Source organism: Sapajus apella, unplaced genomic scaffold, assembly GCF_009761245.1.
Source record: "Sapajus apella isolate SASKATOON/1434 unplaced genomic scaffold, GSC_monkey_1.0 scaffold48, whole genome shotgun sequence".
In the NCBI taxonomy this organism is placed as follows: domain Eukaryota; kingdom Metazoa; phylum Chordata; class Mammalia; order Primates; family Cebidae; genus Sapajus; species Sapajus apella.
Genome location: NW_022436988.1, coordinates 14,562,369 through 14,577,485, shown reverse-complemented (window position 1 = coordinate 14,577,485; position 15,117 = coordinate 14,562,369). Strand labels below are relative to the sequence as shown.

Genomic DNA, 15,117 nt, shown 5'->3' with positions numbered 1-15,117 from the left:
ATTTTGGAGACGGAGTTTCGCTCTTGTTACCCAGGCTGGAGTGCAATGGCGCAATCTCGGCTCACCGCAACCTCCGCCTCCTGGGTTCAAGCAATTCTCCTGCCTCCGCCTCCTGAGTAGCTGGGACTACAGGCACGCACCACCATGCCTAGCTAATTTTTTGTAGTTTTAGTAGAGACGGGGTTTCACCATGTTGACCAGGATGGTCTCGATCTCTTGACCTCGTGATCCACCTGCCTCGGCCTCCCAAAGTGCTGGGATTACAGGCTTGAGCCACCGCGCCCGGCCGACATTGAACATTTTAAAGAGCCCAGACAGTCACTAAAAGTCTCAGAAAGTGATAGCTTCAATACCCCATCCACCCCATGGTCACAATTTCTTCTCATAGTAAGTGGCTGTCACTCTCTACAAGATCTCAGGGACTGAAATTTTCCTATAATCCAGAGAAGGCTTCTTAGAAGACAAACATAATTACGTGTTTGCTGTGCAGAAATGTAAATAGTGACCCCAAACTGTGAAAGATGGGAAAATTCTTCTTCAAAGTTTATATCTTAGACTGCATTATAAGGAGTTACAATCTCTTGCTCTATGGCCATTATCCGCTATTAGCATAAACATATACTTATGTATTTATATTCTCTAAATCGGCTTCTTCTTAAATCAGCTACCTGGACTCGATCTGGCATGTCTGAACAGGACTAGGCAAGCTCCACACCCCGGTGCATGCCATTCCTTATTTGGAAACCCTCCTGATCTTCTCCTGATTAGCCTCCTCTTTTTCCTTGTCTCTGTTCCCCTTATCTATTCAGGAAATTTTCAGATATTTTAGCCAATCAGATCAAGCATAGCATGCGAGGTCCCATTCCGGCCAATGGAAACTGGACACAGCAGTAGGGCGATTGTGTCAGGTTATGAAAGTTATAAATGTCCCTACACCTTTGTTCAGGTGTGCTCTTGTGGTGAGACTACCAGCGAGTTGCCCCCTTCCTGCAGGAAGTAAACTAGCCTTGCTGAGCGATCCATGGTCTTCACGTGGACTCTTCCTGACGTTATAAACCTATTTCCAACACAAGCCATTGCACTCTTTTTTTTTTGGTAGGCAACTCACATCCCAACTACAGCACTGCCAGCCACAGTCCAAATGCCCAAGTCTAATATGTCCTGTTAACTGTGCCCTGCCTCAGAAACATCCCTTGTTTCTGTTACATTCTCAATGGCCAGTTTGATGTGTCTCCCGAGTTTCTCAGGCCCTGCCTTCCAGATACAGAATTGCCTGCTGGACATCACCATCTGGCTCTGACCACCAACAGACGCAGAGTAGATCCACAGCCAAGTTCATGTTCCTCCTTCACCTTTGTCCCAACTTCCTTCCTGGCACCCCATCTGCGCCAAGAACACCCTCACATCCCCAAGACCCAGCTAAACCACCACCATATCTTTCAGAATGCTTTCTTGGCATCCCACCCAGGATAAAGTAAAGGCCCACACTTAAGCACCACCTTTACCTTCCAGCTGTCTGCATTGATATACATGGCCATCTCCTACCACTAGACTACAAGTCACCTGAGAACAGGGACTGTGTCCTGAAGTCTGTGTTATCAGTGTCTAACAATATCTGACACATAGTAGGTGCTCAATAAGTGTCTGTTACAAGGAGGAGTGAACAAATGATATAAGCAATTCTAAATTTTGCCCAAGCCTCATTGAGATCCTGCCTTCCTGTAGCCATCGTCTAAGCTCAACTCTCTTCCTGGCACCCCATCTGCCCCAAGAACACCCTCACATCCTCAATATTTCCTTAAGTCAAATAGGAAAGCATTTTAGAACTCCAGATAGGACTTTTTTCCACTTCACTCCTAGGTGGTCAGGGCTACCAAAACACAGGAAATGAGGAGCTAGACTGAAACAAGAGCCCTGCTGGTGGCCAGGCACAATAGCTCATGCCTGTAATTCCAGCACTTTGGGAGACAGAGGTGGGCAGATCACGAGGTCAAGAGATTGAGACCATCCTGGCTAACATAGTGAAACCCAGTCTCTACTAAATATACAAAAATTAGGGGGGCATGGTGGTATGCGCCTGTAGTCTCAGCTACTTGGGAGGCAGAGGCAGGAGAATTGCTTGAACCTGGGGGGTAGAGTTTACAGTAAGCTGAGATTGCGCCACTGCACACCAGCCTGGTGACAGACTGAGACTCTGTCAAAAAACAAAACAAAAAAACCCAGCGGGTGCTGGAGACCACAGCAGCTTCCCTGCCCTGCTGTTTAGTTCACTGTGTGGTGTGTCACCAGCTAACACCCCCAGGCAGAGCCGCTGGGCAGGGGAATTCTTAATCTCCTTCTACCACATTAAAAAAAATTCTATGTATGTAGTTTTGAGACAGTATTTCACTCTGTCACCCAGACTGGAGTGCAATGGTGCATGGTGCAATCACACCTCACTGCAGCCAGGACCTCCTAGACTCAAGCGATCAGCCAACCTCAGCTTACGTACCTGGGACTACAGGTATGCACCACCACATCTGGCTAATTTTTTAAATTTTTTTGTAGAGACAGTGTCTTACTCTGTTGCCCAGTCTGGCCTCAAACTCCTGGGCTTAAGCCATCCTCCCACCTCAGCCTTCCAAAGTGCTGAGATCATAGGCATGAGCCACCATGCCCAGCCTCCACCACATTTTAAACAAGTCCAGGCATCAGATGTGGGCATCAGCTTGGCTGGTGGGCATCGGCTTGGCTGGGAGACATGCCCACATAGGGCTGCATCAAGCCTGGGATGGAGACATAGGTGTGAAAGCCTCAACAATCACAGAGGAGGGGCCCTTCTGACCAGCACCACTCCCTCTGACCCCATGAAAAGGTGTCATCTTCTAGGTGACTGGAGTTTCAGGCACCACAGAAAGACCCTGAGTGAATTCTCTTAGTTCAGGGAAGAGAATACCTTCCATCCATTCCTCTGGCTTATGTTAGAGTGCTCGTTTAAACCTAAATTTGACCACATCTGCTCTTTGGGGGGAAATAGCACCACCTTTGTAAGGCATAGGAGACTTTCCTATTCATCCCTGCCTGCCTGTCCCACCTCACACTCCCTTTATACCATAAGCTCAACAAACCGCAATCAGTGTGCCCTCAGACACACCAGGCTCTCATACATCTCTGTGCTTCAGCAGGGGCTGCTTCTGAGGCCGGGGTCTTCCTTCCTCTGCCCAACAGAAGCCTCAGCATCCTCCACTCTTCAAGGATCTCTCTTCTGTGGTAACTACCCCACTCTTCACATAGAATCAGAAGCTCCTTCTCACTACAGTCTTAATTTTATGTTTCTCCTGGCCAGGTGCAATGGCTCATGTCTGTAATGCCAGCACTTTGGGAGGCCGAGACAGTTGGATCACTGGAAGTCAGCAGTTCAAGACCAGCCTGGCCAACATGATGAAACCCCACCTCTACTATAATACAAAAATTAGCCAGGTGTGGTGGCACACACCTGTAATCCCAGCTACTTGGGAGGCTGAGGCAGGAGAATCACTTGAACCTGGAGGCAGAGGTTGCAGTGAGCTGAGATCACACTACTGCACTCCAGCCTAGGCAACAGAGTGAGACTCCATCTCAAACAAAAAGAAAGTAGATATATTGGACTGGGGGCACCCTAAGGTACCTTGTGGTGGGCACAGTCCTCCATCACACCCCTAAAGTCTGGGCACTGTTAAGCTGCCCTTGCGTGAGTCACTTAGCCTCCAGGGACTTTGAGGACAGGGACCATGCTTGTTTTGCTCACCAATGTGTGTCTGGTACCTCGAGCAGTGCCCAGCAGATGCCAGGCTCCAAGTCCACTTTGGCTGCCTGGCTGACAGAGAGCACGTGGTGCAGAATGAGATCGTGGGACGGGAAACCCTGACATTCAGCCTCAAATCCAGCCAGGGACCCCAAGCAATGGAAGACCCTGACCACTGCCTTTGCAGCTGTGAGTAGGTTGTGGTGTGAGATACATTTTAAGATCTATGTGTGTAAGATACATTTTTAACTTTCAAATACCACACTTTGGATCCAGAAAGGGCAACGTATAGGAGCTTTAAATTCGTAGGTGGCTGTCTGGGTTACCTTGTGTGACTCGGGCTGGGGTGGCCCGATCTCTGTCCCAGTCTCCAGGCCGAGGACACAGCTTGGAATCCTAAAAGGAATTGTCTTTATCACAACTCACGCAAGTCTCTTAATGAAATCGAGCAGCTCAAATCCACCCAAAGGGGCGCCCCGCACTCCTGCCCCGCGCGTCCTCGGACGCTTCCCAGGCGGGGTCCCCCGCCGCCTGCCGGGGCCCAGGTGAGGGGCCGGGGTTACCTTTTGGAGGAAGGCCATCCTCGGCCTGTACTGCTGGCCTTGGTGTCGGGTTGTCATCCTGGCCCCTGGATGGATTCACAGCCAGAGCACCAGTGGGAGACAAGAGGAGAAGCCCCCCAAGTCTGAAAGGCAGCCGGGCCCGCCCCAGCCCTGGGCGTGGACGGGGAGGCGGCTGGGCGCGGAGGGCGCGGGCCGGGCCCCCCTGACCCTCACTCTGGGCCTCCGACTTGGAAAGCAGCTGGAATCCGCACCAGCCAATCCGCGAGCGGCGCCGGGGGCTCGTTAGCACGCGCTGCGCGGGCCTCCACCTGCCGCCAGGGGGCGCTGTCCGACCTACGCCGGGACCCCGCGGAGCCGCAGGTGAGACCCGCAGGGCGGGGCCCCGGGCGTGGTGGTAGGGAGAGGAGGAGGAGGGAGAAGAGGAAGGGGATGGAGAGGGCGAGAAGGAGGGAGAGGAGGAGGGGGAGCTGTTTTGGGGAGGAGGGGGAGGAGGATCTGTGGCAGAGGGCGAACCTTGGACCGCACCGCTAAGGCCTGGGGAAGTGAAAACAGATGCAACAGGCTTTGGCTCCCTGGCTAGCCAGCCCCCAAATCATCGAATGGCACTTAGCAAATTATTCGGTTGCTGCAAAAGTAATTGTGGCTTTGACATGTTAAAGGCAAAAACCGCAATTACTTTTGCACCAACCTAATACACTTTTCTCAGCATCAGTTTCCCCATCTTACATGTGAAAGGCAAGTGGGCCGGAAATGGCTCCTATCAGGTGCTGTGAGGACTGAATGAATAACTGGGTCAAGGACTGGCAGTGGGGTGTGGCTGGTGGCGAAGAATGTGCTCACCAGCCAGATGGGCTGGCTCTGAGCCCCGGACTTGCCACCTAGCTGTAGGAGCCCAAGCGAGTTATGGAACCCCTCTAGGCTTCCTTTGTCTCAGCTGGTGAATGAAAATCACCACCCTCCCTGGGGGGCGGGTGCGGTTTGTTTGGTTCTGGTTTTGGTTTTAAGATTACTGAGCGGATTCATGTACAAGCACTTACACTTAGTGAATGTCCAGTAACCAATAGTTTCTGTCTTATGTCTCTTGGGACTCTTTAAAAAAACAATTATGAGGCATAGTGGTTCCATTATATACATAGTCCGGTATACTGATATATACATTATTCTGATAATAATTCTCAGAAGTCTCAAAATAATATGAGAAAAATACTGTTGGAATCATAACTGGAAGTAAAGTGTAATCTCTGGAATCAGATTGCTTGGGGTCAAATCTCAACTCTGTTACTCTCTGTGTGGCTTTGGGCAAGTTAATCAACCCCTTTGTGCTTTTATTTCTGTAAAATGGGGAGACGATGCGATGACAGGGGACAAAGGAGTAAAGAAACAATAAATACCAGTCGTTGTTAGTATTATCAATATTAAAATCATTAAAGATAGTGTAGATATGGAATGCTAGCTACAACTCCGACAGGAGGAGATCTCCCAGGTCTAACGTTCAGGATCAGGGACATTCCCATCTTTTCTTTCTAGAGCTGGGTGGCCTGATCATGGCAGACTACGCTGGTGTCAGATGGGGACATGTGGGCATTTGTCATAAGAGGTGTGCTCAGGAAATATATCTTCAGATCATCTGGGTCCCATTCCCATGGAAGAGCCGCATTCCCACCAAACTACCCAGACATCTTAGCTCCAGGTTAGAGTACTGGAATAACAGTTTCAGGAATGAGACTCTGAAGTCTGGTTGACTCACAGGGAAATGACTTGGCAGAAAGCCATGAGATGTAGCTTCCAGCCCTGGCTTGGCCACAGACATGGCCACGGTGAATGACAGTGTGGAAACCAGGTTTTCAAATTTAGTTGAATGGGTTCAGCAAAGCAATTTCAAAATCATTTCAACTTTGTATGCATCTGTGATTGCTTCTCCTATTCTCTTTGCTAATTTGGGCTTTCTCTCTCTCTATTCTTAAGGAGGTTAGATAGTAATTTTTTTTTTAAATTATAATGAGATGCATGTATTTGGTTGAGAACCAGGTTTTATTTAAAAGTTAGAACTTTAGGCCAGACGTGGTGGCTCACACCTATAATCCCAACACCTTGGGAGGCTGGGGTATGTGGATCATTTGAGGTCAGGAGTTCAAGACCAGCCTAGCCAACATGGTAAAACCTTGTCTCTACTAAAAATACAAAAATTAGGTGGGCAATAGTGGTGGGTGCTTGTAATTCCAGCTACTTGGGAGGCTGAAGCAGGAGAATCACTTGAGCCTGGGAGGCAGAGATCATGGTGAGCCAAAATCATGCCACTGCACTCCAGCCTGGGCAACAGAGTGAGATCCTATCTCAAAAATAAATAAATAAGTGAATATACATAAATAAAAGTTAGAACTTTAAAATTATTTTGTCATCAGTAATTTATGCAGTTGAGTTAACAAATGTGAGGGGGACCTATAAGGTAGAAAAATCCTTAGGTATATAGAGTGACCACTTATGTCAGGTTGCATTTGTTGTTCTGAAATAGTTAACGGTGCCCTCTTGCACCTTCAAAAGTGACTGTGTTTAGGCTGGGTGTGGTGGCTCATGCCTGTAATCCCAGCACTTTGGGAGGCCAAGACAGGTGGATCGCTTGAACCCAGGTGTTTGAGGCTAGCCTGGGCAACATAGTGAGACTCTGTTTCTAGTAAAGAAAATTATTTTATAATTAAAATAAAATAAAACCAAAAAAGTGACTGTGTTTGGATGACAGCTCATGTGACTACCATAATCACATGCTAACTTCCTTCTCTAACAATGGTCAAATCAGGCCTCCTTGTTTCCTAGATGAGGGAGACAGCCAGGGTGTGCTGGAAAGTGAATATGACTAGGACTCGTGACACTTGGATTCTAATCCTAAATCTGCTTACTACTGACTGAGTAGGGAATTCAGACAAGGCACATCTCTTCTCAGAGCTGCATTCACTGATCAGAGTTGTTCAGTGTTTCCCAAAGTTTGCTCTACAATCAACGCTTCTCAACATTTAGTGCAAATATTAGTCTCCTCGGGATCTTGTTAAAGTGCACATTCTGGCCAGGCACAGTGGCTCATGCCTGCAATCCCAGCACTTTGAGAGGCTGAGGCAGGAGGATCACTTGAGGCTAGAAGTTTAAGATCAGGCTGGGCAACAAAGCGATACCTCCATTTCTACAAAATAATAAAAATATGAGCTGCATGCTGTGGCATGCATCTGTAGTCTTAACTATTCAGTAGGCTGAGGTGAGAAGATCTCTTGTGACCAGGAGTTTGAGGTTGCAGTGAGCTATGATCACACCACTGCACTGTAGCCTGGGCAACAGAGCAAGACTCTATCTCAAAAATAAATAAATAGGCTGGGCGCAGTGGCTCACACATGTAATCCCAGCATTTTGGGAGGCTGAGGCAGGAGGATTGCTTGAGGCCAGGAGTTCGAGATCAGCCTGGGCATCCATTTCTATAAATAATAAAAATATGAGCTGGACACTGTAGTGTGTGCCTATAGTCCTAGCTACTTAGGAGGTTAAGGTGAGAGGTTAGCTCGTGCCCAGGAGTTTGAGGATGCAGTGAGCAATGATTGAGCCACTGCACTCCAGCCTCAGTGACAGAGCAAGAACTTGTTCAAAAATAAATAGGCTGGACATGGTGGCTCGAACCTGTAATCCCAGCACTTTGGGAGGCTGAGGTGGGAGGATTGCTTGAGCCCTGGAGTTTGAGACCAGCCTGGGCAAGATGACTGGTCTCAAGCAAGATGAACACCTTGTCTCTATTTTTTTTTTCTTTTTCTAAAGAAAAAAAAGACAGGATACATGTGCAGAATGTGCAGGTTTGTTACACAGGTATACATGTGCCATGGTGATTTGCTGCATCTATTGATCCATCCTCTAAGTTCCCTTCCCTCACCCATCACCCCCAGTGGGGTGATGTTTACCTCTCTGTGTACATGTGCTCTCATTGTTCAACTCTCACTTATGAGTGAGAATATGCAGTATCTGGTTTTCTATTCCTGTGTTACTTTGCTGAGGATAATGGCTTGCAGCTTCATCCATGTCCCTGCAAAGGACATGATCTCACTCCTTTTATGGGGATATGGTATTCCATGGTGTATATGTGCCACATTTTCTTTATCCAGTCCATCATTAATGGGCATTTGGGCTGGTTCCATGTCTTTTCTATTCTAAATAGTGCTGCCATAAACATGTGTGCATATGTCTTTATAGTAGAATGATTTATATTCCTTTGGGTATATACCCAGTAATGATATTGCTGGATTAAATGGTATTTGTGGTTCTAGATCCTTGAGGAATTGCACACTGTCTTCCACAATGGTTGAACTAATTTACATTCCCACCAACAGCCTCACCACCATCTATTGTTTCCTGACTTTTTAATAATCGCCACTCTGATTGGCATAAGATGGTATCTCACTGTGGTTTTGATTTGCATTTCTCTGATGATCAGTGATGTTGAGCTTTTTTTCATGTTTATTGGCCACATAAATGTCTTCTTTTGAGAAGTGTCTACTCATATCCTTTGCCCACATTTTGGTGGGGTTGTTTTTTTTCTTGTAAATTTGTTTAAGTTCCTTATAAATTCTGAATATTAGACCTTTGTCAGATGGGTAAATTGAAAAAATTTTCTCCCATTCCACAGGTTGCCTGTTCACTCTGATGATAGTTTCTTTTGCTGTGCAGAAGCTCTTTAGTTTAATTAGATCTCTTTTGTCAATTTTGGCTTTTGTTGCAATTGCTTTTGGTGTTTTTGTCATGAAGTCTGCCCATGCCTGTGTCCCGAGTGGTGTTGCCTAGGTTTTCTTTAGGGTTTTTATGATTTGGGGTTTTACATTTAAGTCTTTAATCCATCTTGAGTTAATTTTTGTATAAGGTGTAAATTTCTAATTTAATTATTAATTAAATTCATTAATTTAGGTCGGGCAAGGTGGCTTACGCCTGTAATCCCAGTACTTTGGGAGGCTGAGGTGGGCGAATCACAAGGTCAGGAGATTGAGACCATCCTGGCTAACACAGTGAAACCCCATCTCTACTAAAAATACAAAAAATTAGCTGGGCATGGTGGCACACACCTGTATTCCCAGCTACTTGGGAGGCTGAGGCAGGAGAATCACTTGAATCCAGGAGGTAGAGGTTGCAGTGAGTCAAGATCACACCACTGCACTCCAGCCTGCAACAGAGCAAGACTTTATAGCAAAAAAAAAAAAAAGAAAAAAATTAAATGTATAAATTTATCAAATTAAATTAAAAACTAATCATTTTTAAAATAATTAAAACTTTTTCTTTTTCTTTTTAATAAATAAATAAAGTACAGTTTCTGATGCAGTAGTTTTGGGGTGAGGCTGCGATTCTGCATTTCAAACAGGCCAGATGATGCCCAAGCCAAATTCAATCTGAGTAGCCAGATCTAAAAGCGATAGCATGTTAGCTACCAACAGCTGATAGAAATAAACAAACACAAGAAATGGGGTATGGGGGGGTTATAGACAAACACATTCAGAACTCTATGTGTTTAATACATTTAAAAGGGATTATTTAGTGCAGGGCTCCCCAAAGCCTCTAACATACTTCCAAAGAGAATGACTTCAGCAACACAGAAGAAAAGTTTTCAGAAAGACAAAAGTCTTTATTTGCAGTAGAGGCAAGAGGACAACTGGTTTTCCCACACTCCTGCTCAATTCCTCTCCCAGATAAACAGATGATGTCTTGCCATACTTAAACCTCATTGCAGGAAAACTGGTTTCACCTGCAGCTCCCTTCACATTCCCACCCAACCCCTTAACTCCCATTTTGGACCGTGGGACTTGACTCATAGACTGGCTGTCAACCTGTAACATGACCAGGTATAAAAGGATGACCTGAGCCTGGGCAAAGTAGTGAGATTCCGTCTCTGCAAAAAATTTTTAAAAATTGGTCAGGCACAATGGCTCACACCTGTAATTCCAGCACTTTGGGAGGCTGAGGCGGGCAGATCACGAGGTCAGGTGTTCAAGACCAGCCTGGCCAACATACTGAAACCCTATCTCTACTAAACTAGAAAAATTAGCTGGTAGCACATGCCTGTAGTCCCAGCTACTCGGGTGGCTGAGGAAGGAGAATTGCTTGAACCCAGGAGTTGAAGGTTGCAGTGAGCTGAGATCATGCCACTGCACTCCAGCTTGGGCAACAGAGTGACACATCATCTCAAAAAAATTTTTTTTAATTAGCCAGGCATGGTGATGCATGCCTGTAATCTCAGCTATTCAGGAGGATGAGGTGGGAGGATCACTTGAACTCAGGAGGCCAAGGCTGCAATGAGCTGTGTTTGCACCACTGCATTTAAGCCTGGATGATGAAGAGAGATCCTGCAAAAGAAAAAAAAAAAAAAAAAAAAAAAAAATGGATGACCTGGACCAACCAACTACATGATCACTCTTGGAAATAGCCAGCTGAGCCAGTTGGTGGAAGTGGACAAATTTGAAAAGGGTGGAATCTGGCCCATAATAAGGCAAAGCCACATGAGAGCAAAGTTATGAGGGAAATGAACTCTGAGCAGGCAGTGGAAGCCCACGATAGAAACCAGAATGGAACAGAAGCACAGAGCATTGCAGAGGTGCCCTAAGAGATCCTAGAAATGGAAGTTGATGTGGTGTGGATGTGTGTCCCCTCCAAATCTCATGCTGAAACATGATCTCCAATGTTGGAGGTGGGCATGGTGGCAGATATTGAATCATGGGGACAGATTTCTTAAGAATGGCTTAGCACCATCCCCTTGGTGATAAGTGAGTTCTCCTTCAGGTACTTCACATGAGATCTGGTTGTCTAAAAGAGTCTAGTCCCACCCCCTTCTCTCTCTTGCTCCCTCTCTCACCATGTGACATATCTGCTCCTGCTTCACCTTCTGCCATGAATGAAAGCTCCCTGAGGCCTCCCCAGAATTGAAGGGAATTTTGACACCATGCTTCCTGTACAGCCTGCAGAACCATGAGCCAATTAAATCCCCTTTCTTTAGGAACCAACACAGAAGTGAAAGCCACTGGTGGCTATTGCTGGGTCAAAAAGAGCAACTTAGTTTTTCATGATGGTAACAGGCTACAAACTAGAAGAATAGTACAGTTATGTTTCAATGAGACATTTTTAGACCAGGGAGGAAAAAGTGAACTTTGCTCCCTTCCATCTAGGAAACCCAAAGCCAATTTACAGCCAGCTTGAAGCAATAGAAGTTTATTGCCATCATAACTTCATTCTCTCCAACCTCACCCTACGTCCACCCTGATCTTGCCTCCATATTTAATGTGTTTTCATTGTCCTGATTTTTAATTTATACTTTATCATTTTATTTTATGCATCTCCTAAATGCCTTGTTGACTTACTTGTGAAAAGAGACACAACATAAATAAATAAATGTACCAGATGAGAACTACGTTAAGTGATTTGTGTCTGAATGACCATAACCCCAATTCTTCCTATTAATCATCATCACAGGCATAGAGAGAGGTCTCTAGAAGTATGTCACAGGATTCACCAAAACTCCCTCCTGTTAAAAATTAAAATGATTTAGATAACAACATTGATGACACACTGTTTACATTTTCAAACAAAGATGAAAATGGAAAGAATGACTAACATGTTAGAAAATAGGATTTGCTTCCAAAAGTTTTTGCCAATCAAGGCTTAAGCCAGTGTCCTTTCAAGAACTGATCAAATGTCCCTGTGAAGCAACATCTCTGGGCTGAACTTCGTTCAGTGTTAACAGTTTCCCGCTGTTATCTAAAATCATTATAAGAATTAGCTGTGCCGACCACAGTGGCTCATGCCTGTATGCCCAGCACTTTGGGAGGCTGAGGCAGGCAGATCACTTGAGGTCAGGAGTTCGAGACCAGCCTGGCCAATGTGGCGAAAGCCCGTTTCTACTAAAAATACAAAAAAATTAGCTGGGCGTGGTGGCTGTAATCCCAACTACTGGGGAGGCTGAGGTAGGAGAACTGCTTGAACCTGGGAGGCAGAGGTTGCAGTGAGCCAAGATCACACCACTCTACTCCAGCCTGGGTGACAGAGCAAGGCTCCATCTCAAAAATAAAAAATAAAAATAAACAATTAGCTGTGTGAATTTTTCTATGAAAAAAAATTGATTTTATACCAAATCAGATCCCAACACTGTTGTCCAAGTATTGCCCGTTCTATCTCTCTACCATGTACAATAGGAAAAATTTCTTTCAAAGTTTAGTACCAAGAAAACTGAGAGAGATGTGTATCATGTTTCCTTTTTCATCTTGACCACCAAAGCGCTTCAGATCTACCATCAGGCTCCCTTGGAATAAACATTTGATTTCTAATATTTTCTCCACTGTTTTCCTATTTTGATTCCCATACAATTGGCTTTTATTATCTGGGCTTTTATTTATTGGTAAGCCACAACAACTTTATTTTTAATGACTTGGGATAGAAATAAACTAAATATATCCTATTTGAATAATAAGTGGAAGATAGCTTGATGAATTGGACAAGGTGGGTGAAAAAAGGGTGAAAAGAGCAATCTCAGCAGTTTTCAAGATAAATAATTATATCAAACTGACTTTTTGAACCTACATTGTTTTACTTTGGTCTGAGACATCTGCTAGATGGAGAACAGTCTGATGAAATGTGTCCAGGTTTGATCAGCTTGCTCTGTCTTGTCCTTACATTCTTTGGCATCTTTGTTGAAAATGTAAACACTTTGCTTAGAGCACCTCTCTCCATCTAAATCTATTGGCATTGCTTGACAGTAAAGGGTGTCTTGTTCCCGCAAGCCTGGAACTCTATTCTTCTCCTTGCACCTCCATCATTTCCAGGCAAGGTGGACCAGTGAGTAGGTAATGAAGGGATGAGTGGGAGGAGAGTGGGCCACAACTGTAGGGGTTTCGTGGTGAACAATTGACCTAAGTAAGACCTCCCGGTCACCTCCTCCATACGCTACCCCATATACTACCCTACAGTAAGAGATGTTTCCTCCTTTCCATCCTAAGGAATGGAGTTCCTGCAATGGTAGAAATTTCCCAGAAACACTTGATAGAAATTATCAAAGGCAAATATGGCAATACCATCTTGTCTTCTGACCCTTCTCTCCATGACACCCCACATGCCTCCTTTAGACCAACATCGGATGAGTTCTACTTAATAATATTGACATCTCTGCTTTTCCAAGTCTGTTTCCCCACTATAAATGTTATACATGTCCCCTACTGAACATGTAGGAAATAGAGAAAAGCAAATTTTTACAAATGTAACAATATCTACAGAAGGCATGGTGACACACATCTGTAGTTCCAGGCACTCAGAAGGCAAGCAAGAGGATCACCCAAGCCCAGGAGTTCAAATCCGCAGTGAGTGATGACCGTGCCACTGTATTCCAACCTGGCAACAGAGCAAGACTCCATCTCTTAAAAAATGAATCCGGGAAAAGAAGGGTAAAACGCTTGAAATTGAATGTGTGGTAGAAAGGGATGTACGGAGAGTCAGGAGACTTGGATTACAGCCTCATGTCTGCCATAACTATTGATAGCTGGGTGATCTTGGGAAAGTAACTGATCCTTGATGATATTTTATTCACTTGTGAAAGGAAAAGTTTCGGCTGGGCAGACCTGCTCTCCTAGCATTCCAGGATCACAGAACGGTTCAACAGGAGACATAATAACCAGACCTTCTGGGTTTATATTCCCAGCACTGCCACTTACGAGTTGTTTGACTTTGAGTAAGTTTCACAGCCTCTCTCTGTTTCAGTGTCCCCATCTATAAATGAAGAATGATACTATCTCTCATATATTTATGATTTGGTGAATATTGGCTGTTGTTAATTTTTCTTTTCTTTTCTTTTCTTTTGTTGAGACGGAGTCTCACTCTGTCACCCAGGCTGGAGTGCAATGGTGAGATCTCGGCTCACTGCAACCTCCACCTCCCAAATTCAAGCAATTCTCTTGCCTCAGCCTCCCGAGTAGGAGTAGCTGGGACTATAGACATCTATCCCCATGCCCAGCTAACTTTCGTCTTTTTAGTAAAGACAGAGTTTCACCATATTGGCCAGATTCTCAAACTCCTGACCTTGTGATCAGCCTGCTTTGGCCTCCCAAAGTGCTGGGATTATAGGCATGAGCCACCACACCCAGATGCTGTTATCTTTTCTCTCTTTCTTTCTTTCTTTCTTTCTTTCCTTCCTTCCTTCCTTCCTTCTTTCCTTCCTTCCTGCTTTCCTTCCTTCCTTCCTTCCTTCCTTCCTTCCTTCCTTCCTTCCTTCCTTCCTTCCTTCCTTTCTTTCTTTCTTTCTTTCTCTCTCTCTCTCTCTCTCTCTCTTTCTTTCTTTCTTTCTTTCTTTTCTTTTCTTTTCTTTTCTTTTCTTTCGATAGGGTCTTGCTCTGTTGCCCAGGCTAAGGTGCAGTGGTGCTATCTCAGCTTGCTGCAAACTCCACTCCCAGGTTCAAGTGACTCTTCCGCCTCAGCCTCTCGAGTAGCTGGGACTACAGGAGCACGTGACCACGCCTGGCTAATTTTTGTATTTTTTGTAGAGATGGGGTTCTTCCAGGTTGCCCCAGGATGGTCTTAAACTCCTGAGCTCAAGCAACTGCCCACCTTGGCCTCCTAAAGTGCTGGAATTACAGACGTGCTTTTATCTTAAACATGGCCCATTGATACATTTCCAGCTGCATCTCATGTCACACAAGACCTTTTTCCTGAAAACCACGTGCCCAATGCTGTCTACCCAGAAACGCTATAACCTCACATGGGATCTCAACTTTGTAATGTCCAAAACTGGGTGAATAATTTCGT

The 15,117-nt window shown here is 45.3% G+C and overlaps 1 protein-coding gene across 1 annotated transcript in view; it reads right to left on the bottom strand.

Moving 5' to 3' along the window:
* The window catches only part of LOC116525435, a 16,962-nt gene extending 4,342 nt beyond the window's left edge, over positions 1 to 12,620 (bottom strand). The window contains exons 1-3 of the mRNA XM_032241184.1: positions 12,548 to 12,620; positions 4,327 to 4,659; positions 4,090 to 4,159 (exon numbers count right to left, since the gene is read on the bottom strand). Of these exons, the coding sequence (XP_032097075.1) occupies positions 4,090 to 4,159; positions 4,327 to 4,659; positions 12,548 to 12,620 (476 nt within the window). The remainder of the gene's footprint in view (positions 1 to 4,089; positions 4,160 to 4,326; positions 4,660 to 12,547) is intronic.
* Between the last annotated feature and the right edge of the window lie 2,497 nt (positions 12,621 to 15,117).